The following is a 20,676-nucleotide window of genomic DNA, read 5'->3' on the forward strand; positions in this document are numbered from 1 at the left end:
TGGGCAGCTGTACCTGAACACGTCATCGGAGCTCTGTTTGGCTCAATGCCCAGTTGTATCAAGGCCGTTATTATGGCCAGAGGTGGTTGTTCTGGGTACTGATTTCTCAGGATCTATGCACCAGATTGTGTGAAAATGTAATCACGTGTCAGTTCTAGTATAATGTATTTGTCCAATGAATACCTATTTATCTTCTGCATTTCTTATTGGTGTAGCAATTTTAATGGCCAGTAGTGTAAGTGCCTTTGGGGATATGCCATAGAAATGGAGCTCCATGACACCCTGAACTATAACAAAGGTGTTGCGACCTGTAGAGAGATTGTCGACATTCCCGAGGAGGAGTTGAAGGATGAGTTGGCTCAGGAAGGGATAGTTGACGTGCAAAATTAATTGAAAAAAGTGGATGGGGATCTCATAAAATCTGAGTCTTTCATCTTTACCTTCAGTAGCACGAAACTCCCGTAGCATATCAAGGTGGGTTTCCTTCGTCTAAGCGTACAGCTGTATGTCCCTAACTCAATATGCTGTTTTAAATGCCGACACTTTGGGCTCGTCACCTTAGAATGTAAGGCTGAAGCCACATGTGGCAAGGACACCCATGGCGGCATTGGCTGCTCCTCCCCTTCAAAGTGTGTGAACTGCTCCTGGGATCACCCTATTTGCAGTAGGCACTGCAGTGTCTTTCTCGAAAGAGGAGATTACGACATCGAAATGCATCCCGTATAGAGGTCAAGATATTTAAGGCCATGCTTCTCACATGCACTACATATTTTTACTTCAGGCCTTAAAATGCCTATTTTGACTGCCAACTTTTGTAGATAAACAGAGGCTGCTAGTATTAGCACTAGTACTGCATTTGTCAGTGGACATGTCGAGTCGCAGTTGTCTCAGAGCCGATAGACCTCCTGTGAAAGTCAGATAAAGTAAAAGTTGCTACCACTGCAGACCTTCCAGTACCTCCAAAGGCAGAGCTGGGTAAAAAATCTGGCACTGGCTCCACCAGTGCTGCGATAGCTCCTCCGAAACCCTCCCAGTCTAAAGCAGCAAATGGGAAGCTTCCACCACAGGCAAAAACATGCAGTAAATTATCAGGTACTGCCAATGTCATTCTGCTTTGTAGCCAATGAACTGTGAAGTCTATCTGGAGTAACCGTGTTACCCCGAGGCTGAAACACCACCCATTGTGAGCTCCCCACCCTGATTGAAAGTACAAACCCTCTGACAGATGGCTCCCATCTGTGGAACGGAATGGGTTCACAACTCATGTGGAGCAACTGAAACTCTGCACAGGCATGGCCCCTATGCATGTGTTTTCAGGAGATACCTTTAAAAGCTACTGATGCTATCGGGCTATGCCCTCCACTGAAAGGACAACGTGACTGGGGATAGAGCCGAGGGAGGTGTTGCCGTGTTTGTCAATAACACACACCACTACTCTGCTCTCTCTCCTTGGATTCTTACATACGAGCAGTAGCTGTTGCTGATCATGTGGGTCAGATCACTTTTTTCTCCTTGTATTTACCTCCACAGGATGAAATAGTCTCTGAGGCTCTCACAGGCCTTCTTGAACACCTCCTCCATCCATTTGATTTCAGTGCCCGTAATGTACAGGTGTACATAAAGTCCGGAGACACTTTCAATTATTTATTGCATAAGAAATAAACATTGTACAGATGTATACATATTCCATTCTGAAGAAAAACTCAGAGCTCTTTTTTTTTTTTTTTTTTTTTTTTTTTTTTTTTTTTTTTTTTTTTTTTTTTTTTTTTTTTTTCCCATCATCAATATGCTAATCAAATTCTTGCCATACCGGTCTCAGCATGGCATCGTTGACTGTGGCAGTCGCTTCTCGTATTCTCTCCCGGAGCTCTGTGCTACATCATGTGGTAGAGGCGATACATACACCAGATCTGTAATGTGTCCCCACAGAAAAGAGTCACACGGAACGAGATCTGGTGATCGGGGAGGCCATTTCGTGAAACAGCTGTCCCCTTCTGTGGCACAGCCGATCCGTTGACGCGGCAGCTCTGCGTTCAGGTAGCCACGAACTTCATGGTGAAAATGGGGTGGAGCCCCATCGTGCTGAAAGATGCATAGAGAGTCGGATTGCTTTTGAGGCATCAGCCATTGCTGCAATGTGTCCAAGTAGAAATATCCATTGACAGTGCTCTCGGCAAAGAAGAATGGCCTGTACAGTTTTCGATATGGCAAGGCACAAAAAACATTTACCTTTGGGGAATCACGTACAAATTCAATGCATTCGTGTGGATGCTTTGTACCCTAGATTCGACAGTTATGCCTGTTCACTTTCCCGTTAGTATGAAAAGTGGCCTTGTTGCTGAAAATTAAGTGATCAACAATGCCATCCACATCCTCATTCAATTGTTACAACTGGTAACAAAACACAAAATGCTTATTTTTGTTGTTGTCACTGAGCTTCTGCACTAGCTCCAATTTGAATGGTTTCATAGACAGCTTCTGTTACAGGACTTTCCACACTGTCATCAGGGGCACTTCGAGTTCACGGGATGCATGATGCACCGATTTCTTTGGACTCCTTACAAATGTCTCTTGTACACGCTCCACATTCACTTCACTCACACTGGAATGTCCACTTCTCTTTACCAGACACAAGCAACCCATCGTAACGAATTTGTTGTGCCAGTGGTAAATGGCCTTCCTTGTTGGTGTCTTCTTACCGTACTTGGTTCTAAACTTCCGTTGAATAGCTGTAGCGCCCTTGTTTTTGTCAAACTCCAACACACAGAAAGCTTGCTCCGCACCTGAACTCATCATGTTTGTGACTAGCACTGACTATCAGCACATTACCATACTGCACTGTGGCAGTATACATGAAAAAAACTTTCAGGGTTTCTCTTCAAAATGGCATATGTATGATATCTGTACAATGTTTGTTTCTTGTGCAGTAAATAATTGGAAGTGTTCCCGGATTTTATGTACACCATGTATTATGGGGCTCAAACTATACTTTCCCAAACGGTCGAGTCTTGGAGAGCTCCATGACATCTCAGGAGCTGTGCATTCTCAATACGGGCAATCCCACTCATTTCTCAGCTGTTACTGGGTCATACTCAGCTATCAAAGCCTCTTTCTGCTCTCCCACCCTTGCAGACTCAACAAAGTGGGAAGCAACTGACAATCTTCATTCCAGTGACCAATTTCCACTGTGGAGCCACCTTCTGAACCGAGAAAGCCACAGCAGTGAATGATCAGCAAGGCTAACTGGGCACTGTTCAGCCATCTGGTTGTACTTGAATGCTACAACAGCATCCAGGAATGGGTGGGCCATGTCACACAAGTGATCCATCATGCCTCTGGACCTAGTCAGGTCACCTTAGGAGTGGCCTGTACCTTGGTGGACAGATGAGTGCCATTCAGCAATCCAGAACAGTTGTGCGGCTCATCGACAGTTTAAATGCTGGCCAACAGAGGACAATCTCAGGGCCTTTTGAGTCGCAAGGGCCTAGGCTCAATGCATCATTAAGGAGAGCAAGAAAAGTTTGGCAAGTGTTCCTGGACTCTACCACCATTCAACTTGGGAAGCCATCTGGCAGATTTCCAATAAACACAGCGATGCTGAAACAGGGGTGTCTCAAAACACCACCCAGAGACAACACTCAGACACTGGCCGAACATTTTGCAAATGCTACTACCAATGCAAGCCAAGATCGAGCATTTTGTCACTACCGTGCAACTATCGAGAGAAGCAAGTTAGACATTGGATCCAACAACTCTGAGTCCTACAACTCCCTTTTCTCCATGTGGGAACTGGAGTCAGCACTGTCTGAGACTCGTTACACTGCACCCAGTCGCAACCAAATCCGGTACTGTATGCTTCATCGTTTGCCAGCAGCATCACAGATAATCATCCTCGAATGTTTTACACTTGCGTGGCAGACAGGCAACATCTCAACTCGTGGAGGGACGCAATTTTAGTACCTCTCCTCAAACCAGGAAAAGACTGCACATGTCCCAGTAGTTACAGGAGTATTGCCTTAACGAGCTTTGTGGGAAAGACCCTGCAGCGAATGGTTAACAGTTGTCTGATCTGGTTGATCGGTAACTCCTTAGCCACTCTTAGTGTGGATTTTGGAGATTTCGGTCCACTGTTGACAGCATAACCCTGCTCAGCAGTGCAGCAGGCTTTCCTACATAAACATCACTGTATCGGCGTATTCTTCAATATCAGTAAGGCATACGATACTACGAGGAAACACAATATTCTCACACAATTGCATCAATGGGGCTTTCATGGCCACCACCTCATATTCCTACAGTTTTTCCTGTCTCAGCAGTTTTTTAGGACTCGAGTTTGTGACACATTGCCAGATAGATTTGAGAAGATAAACGGTGTCCCTAAGGGCAACATTTTAAGAGCTACCCTTTTTGCCACAGCCATAAACTGTATCATGTCTGCAGTACAAAGTCCTGTACAGTGCTCCTTATTTGTGGACAATTTTGCTGTTTTCTGTTTCTCCTCCTTCGTTGCAACAGTGAGCCGTCAGTTGCAAGCTACACTGCAGAGGTTAGAGGAGTGGGCCACAAAGACAGGGTTCCAGTTTTCTCCAGATAAGTGTGTGTTCATTTTAATTGTTCTCATCAGTGCTTTTTTTGTAAAAAAAAGTTTGAGGGTACTCTGACATTGGATATAATGCAGCGAAAATTACTTATAACTGAAGCATGGGATACCACCTGTCTGCATTTAGCCATGACGTCATTAACATGTCGAACTACAAAAGAAATGGTATTGGACTCTTCAGTTGACTTTACAGCTCAGATGAAGCAGGTGATAATGAGAAACACCCAAACATACAAGAGAATGTGGTATTGAACACTTCATTTTATATCCCTTCAAATGAAGCATGTGATTCCCATCAACCCCTGGACAATAAAATAAAATGGTATTGTACACTTCAATTGAACTCTAATACACCTCAAATGAAACAGGTGAGTCCAATCAACCCTCCGACATATAAAACAATACAAGGAAATATTACCGAACACATATTTTAACCTTTAAATCACCACTAAAAGACACAATACAACAAAATCCATCCACAAATATCATCAACAACAATAGAAACTACACTTGTAACCTTGTTTGGCTCCCAAAATGGCATAGATGATGGGTGGTATCCCATGCTTCAACTGACCCAGGTTTTAATACAGCTGAAAATTTATTTAACTATAAAACTACAGTGTGACTTACATTAATAGCATTACAACAGTTTCCAAAATGACTTTAGTTCATGACTGCTGTAGTCTTCATGCCTTCTTACTTTACTCGTGCTATCAGTAGCAAGATGTCTGCCTTTCATGAACCAATAGCATACATAGTCCATGGGCTGGAACAACATTAGTGGAGGACCAACCAACATTGTAAAAAAATTACTTTGTCGATGAAAAAGTTTAGGGGTACGCATCCCCCAGCATTCCCCCAGAAAAACAGCACTGTTTCTCATCATGTTTTTAATTTACCTGGCTTGCATATGAGGGATATCACCATACGTTTTAGAGACTCGGTGATGTTTCTGGGCCTCATTTTTAGCTCCAAATTGTCATGGTTGCCACATCTGAGGGGCCTGAAAGTCAGAACCATCAAGGCAATAAACATCATAAAGTGCCTCAGCCACAGATCTTGGCCAACAGACAGTGGTGCGTCTGTTCCAGTTTTATAGGGCTTTCGTGCGCTCCCGGCTGGACTACGGGTTGCACGGTGTACAGATCAGCGTGGCCTTCTTATTTGAAGATCATTGATGCTGTCTGCCATGAGGGGATTAGGCTGGCCATGGGTGCTTATAGGACCAGTCCCATACCCAGTCTCTGTGCTGAGGCTGGGGAACTGCCACGCATCATCCAATTGCAACTCATTGTGTGGTGCATCAGGTACGTAAGTTCCTCCCAGCTCCAACTTCACCCACATACCATACTACTGCTCGGCTGCCTCCGGAATGCCTTTTCTCCGACCCTCTACGAGCCACACTGCCATTTGGGACCCGTGTGCAATGTGTGCTGGATTCACTCTGTATGGAGTAGCTAGAGTTGCAACTCCGTCTGTCACCCTGGTTACTGCTGAGGTCCACGATAGTTTTAGATTTGGTGCAGTACAGGAGAGATCACACTACTGCTTCTGTCTTTAATGCAATATTTTCTGGCATTTTGTATGACCACCACAAGTATGTAGCTGCCTTTGCAGATGGGGCCTCAGTTGGTTTCTCTGTCATTTTCCCGGATTGTGTCCTCCAGGACTGACTGCCTCAAGAATTAGTCTTCTAACAAGGGAACCTCCCCATCGCACCCCCCTCAGATTTAGTTATAAGTTGGAGCAGTGGATAGGCCTTGAAAAACTGAACACAGATCAATCGAGAAAACAGGAAGAAGTTGTGTGGAACTATGAAAAAAATAAGCAAAATATATAAACTGAGTAGTCCATGGGCAAGATAGCCAACATAAACAAGGGTGTGGGCTCAGGAGCACCGTGGTCCCGTGGTTACCGTGAGCAGCTGCGGAATGAGTGGTCCTTGGTTCAAACCTTCCCTCGAGTGAAAATTTTAATTTTTTATTTTCAGACAATTATGTGACGCACATGCCATCACCAGTGTCGTATAGAATATATCAGACATGTTTTCCTGTGGAGGAATCGGTTGACTTATGGCCTTGCTATCAAATGTTATCGGTTCCCATTGGAGAGGCACGTCCTTTCGTCTACTAATCGCACGGTTTTGCGGTGCGGTCACAAAACACAGACACTAAACTCATTACAGTGAACAGAGACGTCGATGAATGAACGGACAGATCATAACTTTGCAAAAAAGAAGAAGTAAATTTTTCAGTTGATGGAAGACTTGAACCTAGGACCTCTCGTTCCGCAGCTGCTCACGCTAACCACGGGACCACGGCGCTCCTTAGTCTACACTGTCCATGAAGTTGCTTATCATGCGCATGGACTACTCAGTTTGTATATTTTGTTTATTTTTTTCATAGTTCCACACAGCTTCTTCCTGTTTTCTCGATTGATCTTTGTTCAGTTTTTCAAGGCCTATCCACTGTTCCAACTTATAACTAAATCTGAGGGGGTTGTGATGGGGAGGTTCCCTTGCAAGCAGAATTATATGCAATCTTGCAATCCTTGGAGCAGATGAGGTTCTTCCAGTGCTAAATTTCTTGCCTGTTCCAATTCTCTGAGTGCCCTTCACTTTCTCGAACATTTGTACCAAGCAGATAAAGTAGTCCAGAATATCCGGCATGCCCTCCTCCAGCTACAACTGTGGAAGGAAGTGTCTTTCTGCTGGGAACCAGGGCACTCGAATATTGCACGGAATGAAAGGGCAGATCTAGCAGCCAAGGAGGCATGTTGTATCCTCAGTTATTTCAGTGTGCCATCTCCCTGTATGATAAAACCTTGCTCCTGAGGTACAAAGTACGCATTGATGGGAAGACGGGTGGCTGGAATTGACAAACAATAAACTCCGTCTAGCAAAGCCCACAACGTGGCCGTGGCATACCTCCTTCCGGCCATGTTGACAGGCTGAGGTTCTCCTTACTTGTCTTTGCATAGGCCACAACCCTGTGACACTTGGCTCCTTGCTCCAGTGAGAGGACCCTCCAATGTTTGGAGCTTGTGGTGTACATATAACTGTGATCCATATTGTATTGGACTGTGTTTTACTTTCTGATCAGTGGGCAGTGGTGGATTTGCCACCAGATCTGTCTTCTATTTTAAATAACATCCAAATTAATGTGGTTTGAGTTTTAAAGTTTTGTGAATTATTCAACATTTTTCCCAAGATATTAGAGAGATTGTTTTAATGTGTTAACAAGGTGACTGGCTCACTCACGTTTATTCTAAGTGGTCAGCCAGTCACATTTCCCTGTGCTTTTCTTTTAGCTCTTTTGTGTTTTACTTTCTCTGTGTTTTAATTTCACATATAGCTACTCTCCCTCTTTCTAAGTTGCTTTAGTGCATGCGAGACAGGGTGAGTGCGTCGTCATTTCGAGTGCATGAGTCTGCAGCAGTTTCAGAGATTATCTCCTCATTTGTTTATTTTAATGAGTGTAAGGGTGCTGATGCCTCGCTGTTGAGCGCCCATAAAATGCATTTTAAGCATCAGCTGTTTATTTGTCCCATTAGTCATCTACTGCTTAGCCATCATCCAGGATGTAGGGTACAAAAGATTAGTTAAGTGTGTCCCATATTCCTTTGAAGTTGAACAATATTGAAATCATCCAGTGAAAATGTAAAAACAATTTGTCTAAGAATACTGCATGTCATATCTTATATCAAACAGCAAACATTGACGTCTACATCTATACTCCGCAAGCCACAAGCCACCCAACGGTGTGTGGCGGAGGGCACTTTACGTGCCACTGTCATTACCTCCCTTTCCCGTTCCAGTCGCGTATGGTTTGCGGGAAGAATGACTGCCGGAAAGCCTCCGTGCATGCTCAAATCTTTCTAATTTTACATTCGTGACCTCCTTGGGAGGTATAAGTAGGGGGAAGCAATATATTCGATACCTCATACAGAAACGCACCCTCTCGAAACCTGGACAGCGAGCTACACCGCGATGCAGAGCGCCTCTCTTGCACAGTCTGCCACTCGAGTTTGCCAGACATCTCCGTTACGCTATCACGGTTACCAAATGACCCTGTGACGAAACGCAGCACTCTTCTTTGGATCTTCCCTATCTCCTCTGTGAACCCGACCTGGTAAGGATCCCACACTGATGAGCAATACTCAAGTATAGGTCGAATGAGTGTTTTGTAAACCACCTCCTTTGTTGATAGACTACATTTTCTAAGGACTCTCCCAATGAATCTCAACCTGGCACCCACCTCACTGACAATTAATTTTATATGATCATTCCACTTCAAATCGTTCCATACGCATACTCCCAGATATTTTACAGAAGTAACTGCTATCGGTGTTTGTTTCGCTATCATACAATAAAGGATCCTTCTTTCTATGTATTCGCAATACATTACATTTGTCTATGTTAAGGGTCAGTTGCCACTCCCTGCACCAAGTGCCTATCCACTGCAGATCTTCCTGCATTTCTCTGCAATTTTCTAATGCTGCAACTTCTCTGTATACTACAGCATCATCCGTGAAAAGCCGCATGCAACTTCCGACACTGTCCACTAGGTCATTTATATATATTGTGAAAAGCAATGGTCCCATAACACTCCTCTGTGGCATGCTAGAGGTCACTTTAACGTCTGCAGATGTCTCTCCATTGAGAACAACATGCTGTGTTCTGTTTGCTAAAAACTCTTCAGTCCAGCCACACAGCTGGTCTAATATTCCGTAGGCTCTTACTTTGTTTATCAGGTGACAGTGTAGAACTGTATCGAACGCCTTCCGGAAGTCGAGGAAAATGGCATCTACCTGGGAGCCTGTTTCTAATATTTTCTGGGTCTCATGAACAAATAAAGTGAGCTGGGTGTCACATGATTGCTTTTTCCGGAATCCGTGTTGATTCTTACAGAGAAGTTTCTGGTTTTCCAGAAATGACACGATACACGAGCAAAAAATATGTTCTAAAACTCTACAACAGATCAATGTCAGAGATATAGGCCTATAGTTCTGCGCATCTGCTCGACGACCCTTCTTGAAAACTGGAACTACCTGTGCTCTTTTCCAATCATTTGGAACCTTCCGTTCCTTTAGAGACTCTCCTGTGATGGACATCTCAAAAGTATCGTGTATGCAGAGCCAATTCTAGATGTGGAGACACTGGAGTAACGTATTCATGCTGCATTTGACATTGTTCGGATGCGCCCTGGTCAAAGTGAATGTGTGAAACAGAATGTGCTATGGCATGCACATGCATGCATTGAGGCACATGGAAACCATTTTCAATACATACTGTAACTGTGACTGTATAGTACAGTGCATATTAGACCACTGTCTAGTTAACAATGTATGATTGAATAAATGGTCTCGAGCGTGGAGACCATGCATTTCCGAACACAAGTTCATTAGGCCTTTTGTTCTGTATCCTCTCATCGCTCAATCCCTAGAGTTTCTACACGGTGGAAAAAATCACCCCGTATATTGACCTACTGCTAATAAAGCAAACAACTTCACAAAGTCACACAAGCATTGTTACCGACTCTAAAACATCCACAAACATACAGTTTAACACCAACCAGTTACTTGCAGATGCTATGAATTGGTTCATAGTAAATTGTTTAGCAATAAACCTCACACAAACCAATTACGTTCAATCCTGTTCTGGCAACAAAAGCCCACAGGAAATTACTATTGCACATGAGAACCAGCAAATCGAAGGGTACATGGCTCGAATTTCTGAGGCATTCGTATACATAACGGGCTTAAATGGGAATACCGCATCTTCCAAACCTTGGAAAGGTTTAGCTTAGCAACATTTGCCATCCAGTCTATCTCTGTCTAAAAATCTGCCCATTTTGGCTACTTACATTCATCAACGTGTTAGGCACAGTCCATATCAATTCAGGCAGGCTAGGAAAAAATCTTACCTACATAGTCTCAGATGTTATTAAATTTAGCATATGTTAAAATGAACGAGTAAGTAAGGAATACATATTTTTTTGTTTTCTCCAAAGAAATTTCTGTTCCGAGATACAGCCCTGCAAAGATGACACTGCACATATCATTTTGAAGATGCGAACTTTTGAAAAAATTTTAAAATCTCTGGAACAGTTCTAGATACTTTTTTTTTATTTGAAAGGTAATTGCCTTATTATTACACAGAAATCCTCCATTTGGACGTATCTGTCAAAGTTCTTTTGCTATAGCTTCTGAACCTTTTTTATAATTTACGGGGAAATTTTTTTTTTCAAAAACGCAAATCCATACAATTGTGATTTTTTTCTGTTGATTAGTATCATACAGTTCTACATTGCCTGAAAAGGAGAGCTTCCACTTTTAGGCTGAACAGGTTTTATAAGCAATTGAAATTTCTGCCATACATAAAATCTGTTTTATTAGCACATAACCGTGGCATAAAAATCAAAACCTAGCCTTATTTAACATAATTTTAATTCTGAAATATGAGTAAGATACTCATTTTTCAAGCATTTTAAACTGTTCCAATTTATACAACTTCTGTGCACTGTGTTTTGTACTGAAATTAGCCAGTCAATGAACTAAAAATGTGTTCCACTGCTTCAGTATCTTCCTTTGATATAGAGTGATGCCTTCCTGTTGAACCTACAGGAACTTGAGCACTTATGATCTTCAAAACATTGTGAACAGGAAGTGAGCACTGATGGAATTGTTGCTGTCCTTCAGCTGGAAACCTATATCCAGCAGCTTGTCCATGTGGTAGCATAAAGTTCACTACAGTTTCGTTTAACTCATAACTGATGACTACAGTCTCTGCAATCCACCAGTCACAGCCATACACAAACACCATAAACACCCCCCTTCTCAGGTTAAGAATCTGAATATTATCCTGCTGTTTCTGAGGTGTTGCCCAAACGAATGAAATTCCTTCTTTCTTGCTGTTTAAAATGTGTGCAATATGAGTTCACCCATCATTTTGAGTCCAAAAATGTGTCTTCTGAATTCCTTTCACAAGTGCAGTTTGTTTGGACCATTCTTCTGTTTTCTGCTCACGGAATTCTTCAAGTTCCTCTTCGGACAAAAGAATGAGGGCTGTGGATGTGTAAGATTTCACGACTCTCTTAAAATCCTCGGCATTCTGAATTGCAGCTGTATTTGGTCTGGAAAGATTATGTTTTGTAGCATGGTGCTTCAGCAGGCCTCCTACATGATCACAGGGCCCCTTCCCATGACCAGTAGCACTGTATACCCAGTCAATTGGCACAAGCAACTTACTCAATTCAAACTGCTGGTAACAGTTTTTAAACTGACTAGGAGCACCATCAGAAATAATGATGATCTTCTCTGCCCTTGTTTGCAGTTGAAGAATTTTGTGCATTGCTATCAAAGCATGAACTGAGTCATGTCCTGTGTCATCACTTATAACTGCAACACTTGTGATCTTGTTTTGAAAATATATCACTCCTGTAAAAAATTGAAACCTGGTCATTATTCCAATGACACCCTTGTATTCTTGTGGTAGAATTACAGAACAGTTCTCAGCAAAATCACAGTGAATCACTAAACATAGTTCTTCAGCCTATACACACCCTTTCACTTCTGCAATGTGTTGTTGTTGCAATTTCTTCAGATACTGGTGTGTTACTGGTTTCACTGACCATTTGCCAAGTTCTTCAATGAAACTGTCAAAGGCAACAGTTTTCTCCATTTATTTTCCTCCCATGTCGCATATGTAATTTCTGCAGAGTTATCTGCTATGTCTTCCAGGCCAGGTGTCTAAAGACAGGTCTCCCTTTCCAAGGCAGTCCCCACATTCTCGAAACAAACAAGTCTCTCACTTTACGTCACAGACTACTAATGACTTCAAGCGCCCAACAAAGATGTCATATGTAACGTGCTCCGGTAAGTTCTTCAAAGTTACCAAACAAAGTTCAAAATGCACGCAGTAGACACATAAGCAGACATCTTTAGGTGGGTGTGGAACTACCCACTTAGGTCGTAGTGTACAAAATTTTTATCTTCCAATATGTGAAGTTGTGTAGTTGCTCTTATAAATTGCAAAAGTTTCTTTAATACTGCTAGTCATGTATGTCTTTACTTTCACAACTTTCTGCCCTTCAACTATTACAGTTATAGTGTCTTTTTTGTTGGCACTCTGGCGAGAACAGTCCCAATCAAGTACTTTGACACTGATGGAATGTGGTTCAAAATTGTTTTCTCTGAAAATGTCTCTGGAATAAGAGTTAAAACTCGCACCTTTTCACTGTAGGATGCACAATATTCAACAGCTGAATTGATATTTGTGAAAAATTCCTGGCAATAGGGGCAAGAGTGCTTTGGTTCATTTTCTTCTGAAGCTGGAATTTCTACTTTGAAGAGTGTGGTCAATTTTGCTGTAGTGTATTCAACCATAGCGTTGGTAATTTCTCTGAGCTTTCTTGATGCATAGAGCTTATGACTCGTCTTCACTGACCATGGTTTCTTAACACGACTAACACGTACCTCTGTAGTTGACTGATTCAGGGTATTTAATTCTTCCTCTGTTGATGCAAAATCTGCATCATATGCACCATGGGAGGCTTCACCTTATTCAGATACTATGATTGTTGTTATTCTGTCAAAACGTTAGGACACAAAAAGTCGCCACTGGAAAAATCTCAGAAGTAGAAAAATCATAGAAGTCGAATTTCACAAATATCGAGCACCTGCAGGTAACGTTAATCGGTTCATAAACCACATTGAAGCTGTACTGGCCCATTTAACAACCAAAAACAAAGAAATAGTGGTTGCTGGTGATTTCAATGTAGACTTCCTTAAAGACCCTCCCAATTAGAACTTATTTGAGTTAGTAACACTATCATTCAACTTAATTCCCACTGTCAAGTTCCCCACTAGGGTAGCAAATTGCTCACAAACTGTCATTGATAACGTCTTTATAGAAAAGTCCAATGAACAAAAATATATTACAAAACCAATAGTCAATGGCCTCTCTGACCATGACATGCAGTTCCTTCTGTTAAATGTTAATACTGAGCAGGATATAAAATCTGTCAAATCTGAGCTCAAGAGGGTAATCAATAAGCCAAAAATTGATTATTTTAGGACACCCCTCAGAGACATTCAATGGAATGATGTTTACAGCACTCATGGCATGAATGAAAAAGTATAACACTTTTGCTAATAAAGTGCTTACCTTATTTGAACACTATTTCCCCCCAAAACTAACCAAGGTTAGAGCTAAGTCTATAAAAAAGCCATGGATTACTCAAGGAATAGGGGTATCTTGTAAAACAAAAAGAAAACTAACTGTCAATCTGAAACAGTTCTGATGTTGATGCTATAGCACATTACAAGAAATACTGCAAAATATTAAAGACTGTAATACGGACGTCAAAGCAAATATATTACAAGGAAAAGATAGTCATATAACAAAATAAAGACAATATGGGATATAGTGAAGGAGGAGACTGGTAGAACCAGACATATAGAGGGACAAATAGCATTAAGAGTAAATGATATGTTGGTGACAGATGTGTGTAGTGTTGCAGAACTTTTAACAAACATTTTATAACTGTTACTGAAAAATGGGGTTGTCAGGTTCTGTAGATGCTGCTATGGAATTCCTCAGACCAGACATTTCAAGTAACTTCCATTATATGAATTTGACCCTCACTACCCTAGCAGAAATAATTTCCATCATAAAATCTAAAACATCTAGTGGGTATGATGAAATATCAACAGAGTTAATTAAAGAATGTGATTCTGAGTTAAGTAACATATTAAGCTGTCTGTGTAACCAGTCATTTATCAGTGGAATATTTCCTGAATGGTTGAAATATGCTGAAGTTAAGCCACTGTTTAAGAAGTGAGATAAAGAAATAGCATCAAATTGTTTTCTATGTTGTGATAAAATTCTTCATTGCTTCTTAATTTCCATTCCTCTGTATATTTTGGTGGCCCAAGTATTTTTCGAATCATTTTTGGTTCTAGAATGTCAAATTTGTGTAATTTGTAGTTCAGTACTAAACATTCTCTTGCATAAAGTGTTTCTGGTTTTACTACTGTGTTGTAGTGCCGTATCTTCAAATTTTTAGACAGACACCTTTTGCTGCAGACATTCCCAGTTATTTCATAAGCTCTCTCCATTTTATGTACCCTTTCTTGTACAGCGAATTTTTCTAAGCAATTTTCTTGGATAACTTCATCAAAATATTTAAATTTATTTACCCCCTTTATCTGGCCAACATCTGTTGTTAGGGATTCCAGAGCATTCTTACACTTTATTGTAGTTTCTTGTCAGTTTCTTTATCGTGGTTGTTCATTGTAGGTTTCTGTATTGTATTTGCTCAGCTTCAATGCTAATTTGTTTACTGATGAGGCTTCTAAGAAATCTGAGACCATCCAATGAGTTCTGGATTTGCATGAGGAATTAGCCAGTTGACACCGCTGCAGTGTGTTTTGTGAAAAGGACTGTTTGAAATGTCTTTTGACTGGGGCCACAGAGAGTGAAGTGAGCTGACTATTTGCGGATCCATAAAAGAGTGATATATGCCACACAAAAAAACAGACTCTGTTCAGATTGGCAATAAGTGTTCTCATTTGAAGACTATGTTTCAAGATTAGATTAGATTTACTTTCATTCTAACTGATCTGTAGTAAGGAGGTCCTCCAGGATGTAGAACATGTCAGAAAAACAATAATACATGACAAATATTTACAACTGAAACAAATAAGCTAATGTACCTCCCACAGGTCCTAAGTGGAATGATCATCATTTTTTTAATGAACACTATATGAAAGAATCATTTTACAAACACTAATGCAATGATTTTAAAATAAAAAAGCATTTTTTTACTTATAAGGTTATAAACATGTATCAGTTGGTTCTACTGAGAAATTCATCAATGGAGTAGAAGGAGTTGGCCATGAATACATCCTTTAGGCTTCTCTTAAACTGAATTTCATTGGTTGTTAAGATTTTTATGGCTGATGGGAAGTTACTGAAAATGTATGTTCCTGAATAATGCACACCTTTCTGTACAAGACTAAGTGACTTTAAATCCTTGTGAAGATTATTCTTATTTCTAGTATTGATTCCATGAATTGAGCTGTTGGTTTGAAAAAGTGATATATTTTTAATGACAAATTTCATTAAGGAATAAATATATTGGGAAGCAGTAGTTAGTATCCCTAGTTCCCTAAACAGGCTTCTGTAGGATGTTCTTGAGTTCACACCACATATAACTCTTACTACATGTTTTTGTGACTGGAAAACTTTAGCTTCGCTTGATGAATTACCCCAAAAAATAATCCCATATGACATTATGGAATGAAAGTAAGCATAGTATACCAGCTTTTCCATTTTTATATCCCCTATGTCTGACAGAATTCGCATTGCAAATAGAGATTTGTTAAGACGCTTCAGCAGTTCTGTGGTGTGCTCCTCCCAATTGATTTTTTTATCAAGCTGTAATCCCAAGAATTTAACACTGTCCACTTCTTCTATCTGCTTGTCATCGTATGTTAGGCATATTCTAGTGGGACACCCCTTACAAGTTCTGAACCGTATTGGCTAGGAACCAGTGATTAATGTCCACAAATATTTCATTAGCCAATCTTTCTAAGACTACTTTCTAAGACTACACTTGATTTGCTGTTTATTGCAGTGTTTGTATCATCGGCAAACAAAACAAACTTGGTATCTGGTAATGTTATTGATGAAAGGTCATTGATATACACAAGAAAAAGAATGGGACCCTGTGGCACCCCACATGTAATTAGTTCCCAGTTGGATGATGCCTGATAGCTTAATACATGTCTTTTTCCTAATAACACCCTTTGTTTTCTGCCAGAGATATAAGATTTGAACCATTTTGCAGCATTTCCTGTTACACCATAATATTCTAATTTACTTAAAAGGATATTGTGATTTACTCAGTCAAGTGCCTTTGACAGATCACAAAATATACCAGTTGCCTGCAACGTTTTGTCTAATGAATTAAGCACATTTTCACCGTAAGTGTAGACAGCCTTCTCGACATCAGAACCCTTCAGAAATCTGAACTGCGTCTTTGACAGTATGTTACTTGAGATAAGATGGTTATAAAGCCGATTGTACATTACTTTTTCTAAAATTTTTGAGAATGCTGGCAAAAGTGGAATTGGACAGAAATTTGATGCTATTTCATTATCTCACTTCTTAAACAATGGCTTAACTTCAGCATAGTTCAACCATTCAGGAAATATTCCACTGATAAATGACTGGTTACACAGATAGCTTAATATGTTACTTAACTCAGAATCACATTCTTTAATTAACTTTGTTGATATTTCATCATACCCACTAGATGTTTTTGATTTTAAAGATTTTATGATGGAAATTATTTCTGCTGGGGTAGTGAGGGTCAAATTCATATTATGGAAGTTACTTGAAATGTTTGGTCTGAGGTATTCCATAGCAGCATCTACAGAACCTGACAACCCCATTTTTCAGTAACAGTTATAAAATGTTTGTTAAAAAGTTCTGCAACACTACACACATCTGTCACCAACATATCATTTACTCTTAATGCTATTTGTCCCTCTATATGTCTGGTTCTACCAGTCTCCTCCTTCACTATATCCCATATTGTCTTTATTTTGTTATATGACTATCTTTTCCTTGTAATATATTTGCTTTGACATCCGTACTACAGTCTTTAATATTTTGCAGTATTTCTTGTAATGTGCTATAGCATCAACATCAGAACTGTTTCAGATTGACAGATAGTTTTCTTTTTGTTTTACAAGATACCCCTATTCCTTGAGTAATCCATGACTTTTTTATAGACTTAGCTCTAACCTTGGTTAGTTTTGGGGGGAAACAGTGTTCAAATAAGGTAAGCACTTTATTAGCAAAAGTGTTATACTTTTTCATTCATGCCATGAGCACTGTAAACATCATTCCAGTGAATGTCTCTGAGGGGTGTCCTAAAATAATCAATTTCTGGCTTATTGATTACCCTCTTGAGCTCAGATTTTATATCCTGCTCATTATTAACATTTAACAGAAGGAAGTGCATGTCGTGGTCAGAGAGGCCATTGACTATTGGTTTTGTAATATATTTTTGTTCATTGGACTTTTCTATAAAGACGTTATCAATGACAGTTTGTGAGCAATTTGCTACCCTAGTGGGGAACTTGACAGTGGGAATTAAGTTGAATGATAGTGTTACTAACTCAAATAAGTTTTTATCGGGAGAGTCTTTAAGGAAGTCTACATTGAAATCACCAGCAACCACTATTTCTTTGTTTTTGGTTGTTAAATGGGCCAGTACAACTTCAGTGTGGTTTATGAACCGATTAATGTTACCTTCAGGTGCTCGATATTTGTGAAATTCGACTTCTATAATTTTTCTACTTCCAAGATTTTTCCAGTGGCGACTTTTTGTGTCCTAAATGTTTTGACAGATTTTATATCCTGCTCATTTTTAACATTTAACAGAAGGAACTGCATGTCACGGTCTGAGAGGCCATTGACTATTGTTTTTGTAACATAATTTTGTTTATTGGACATTTCTATAAAGATATTATCAATGACAGTTTGTGAGCAATTTGCTACCCTAGAGGGGAACTTCATATATGCAGATAATTAATTCATTAATTTTATTTCTCAGTCCTAGAATATTTTGATGCAATAAGGATATCTGACATTTCACATTGACTGAGTTAAAATTGGGTAGAGCTGAAATATCTGCTGACTGTTGAAAATTCCTAGTCAATAATTGTTTATGCTGATGTAATAACCTATAATTATGTTTTTTGGTTTCTTTCTCAAACTGATGGGTTTTCTCAGTCCTAACCTTTCTTAAAATTTGGTTTCTTTCTGTCCTGTTACCGGGCCACGCACTGCATGAAAACGAATTTGTCCCTTTAGCTGGTGAATAATTTTCTTACTTTGTTTATTTTGCACTACAATAATTCCTTTTCTATGAAAATTAACCGCTTTGGAAAAAAAAGTTATAGTTTTGTTTAGAAAACAAAACATCCATCACTTTCCCTCCCACTACCAATAATGCATTGTATTGACGTATGCAAACATTACGTCGTAATTCAAATACCATCAGATGTTTCACACAACAAACGCAAAGAGATAATTCCACAGATAAACCCAACTGCAGTATTGAGTTTATACTTGTATATCGGGCGGGTGAATTTCGAGAAGATATTAAATTTTAGGGAGTGGCTTTTACAGAATTTTGAAACTTTTCATTGATTTAGTGGTATTAAATCTTTGATTTTGAAGCTTTTTACTCCACCGAGAAATTGATTAAGTAGCCCCACCGCAAGAATATTGATGCACAGTTCGGAGAAAAAAAAGATATCGATAGTTTAACGACGATACTGCTACATTCAAAAGGGTAAAAGCGTACCGAAGAAAAATATCCGCTGCCTTCATGTACATTGCGGTGCTTAAATCAATCTTGTAGAAACTATAACTTGTAGATGTGTCATGTCTTCACGATATGATGTCAGATGATATGTTACCCCTCCAAACTAAATGTCACTAAACTTTCGTCTTAGACTGATTAGATATAAAGAAGAAGGAAAAATAAGATATTAAGAAATGGGTTAGGTGGAAGTTCGCATAGCTGTCGTAACAATGTTACTGCGGCTGTTAAACAGAAATACTTCCGGCCTCGAGTCAAGTGGGCAGCTGCTAATCCGTGCGGGGATGTGAGTGGGCGTCCCCCGGCGTTGGTTGTGACGTATTGAAGCCGAGGCGGGGCGTTGCCCAAAACATCGGGCCGAGATGGGAGACCGCGAGGAGCGTCAGGACCTGCTCGTGCGAGACGGTTCGCACGAGTACGACGCCACCTCCGGCGCGGGGGCTGGCGGGCCCGGCGGCTACTGCAGTGACGACGACGAGTACGATGCGGACGGGGGCGGTGTCACCCTGTCGCCGGCGAGGGAGGCGGCGGAGGTTGCGGCCCTCGCCTTGATGCTCGCCCTTTCGTCGGCGGTGGCCGTCGTCTTGCTGCCGCTCTACTTGGACACCGTCGCTTCGGTGGGCGACGCCTACACCGCACTGCTGTTCACCACAATCGGTAAGAAATTTCGTGCATACTGAAACGAAGTGTGAATGAACTACTGTTTATGTCACTTCTTTTAATCATCATCATCTCTGCCATCATTCACATATTTGGCTACCTCAAGTGTCCAAACTGTTGTTATCGTTGTGGTCTTAAGTTTGGTTTGATGTAGCTCCCCATACAAGAACATTTCTTCATCTCTGCATAACATCTGTCCATAAAAATGGAGTAGAGTGTGACATCAGACAGTCACCCACGTCTTGACATCTTGGTTGTCACGACAGACTTATCTGTAGTTTAGCTGGGGTCTAGGTTAGGTGGAAATGGCCCTACACTACCCTTTTGCTTGCCATGTCTCAGTAATCAGTTTCATGCTTACGGAAATAAAGTCTGAAGGGACCATCTGATTATATAGAACAGTTGCAGTGTCATGTCTTATTATCAGTATCGTCACCACCACTGTCATTCAAATATTCGGCCACCTCAGGTATCCAAACGTTGTTGTTGTTGTTGTCTACAGTCTGAAGATTGGTATGGTTTATTTATTCATTCATTCATCCATCCATCCATTCATCAGTCCAGGGATCATCTCACAATGATATAGCACCTGTAATCAGAATATAATGAAAGCAGATAGCTGAAAAATACACATACATACAAAATATAGAAGTATGCTTTTATGAGAAATGAACAAATAGTCAACCGTGGTCTCGATGAAGGAACCAGCCAGACATTTCTCTGAAATAATGTAGCAAAACTATCCAAAACATAAATTAGGATCACCAGGCGGAGCAAACGATTCTGTAACAAACACAAAGTTTTTTGGGATGAATATTGATTGTCAATCAACAAGGTGTGAACACACGAATATACTGACAAAAAGAACGTCATCGACATGTTATACTTGTGGGGTTCCATCATCAGTCTGTAACAGTCAATGTTTGTGGTGATGTACTATTCCGACAAGCACTCATTTGTTAGCTAAGGGACTATTTTCTGGGGATAAAAGGCACAACACTTGGACACTATTTT

General features: G+C 40.5%; 1 protein-coding gene across 1 annotated transcript in view; it reads left to right on the forward strand.

Moving 5' to 3' along the window:
• The window catches only part of LOC126108219 (uncharacterized), a 66,363-nt gene that overhangs the window by 17,957 nt on the left and 27,730 nt on the right, over positions 1–20,676 (forward strand). The window contains exon 2 of the mRNA XM_049913452.1: positions 19,238–19,659. Coding sequence (XP_049769409.1) covers positions 19,365–19,659 — 295 coding nt within the window. The 5' untranslated portion in view covers positions 19,238–19,364. The remainder of the gene's footprint in view (positions 1–19,237; positions 19,660–20,676) is intronic.

Source organism: Schistocerca cancellata, chromosome 11 (assembly GCF_023864275.1).
Source record: "Schistocerca cancellata isolate TAMUIC-IGC-003103 chromosome 11, iqSchCanc2.1, whole genome shotgun sequence".
Classification (NCBI taxonomy): domain Eukaryota; kingdom Metazoa; phylum Arthropoda; class Insecta; order Orthoptera; family Acrididae; genus Schistocerca; species Schistocerca cancellata.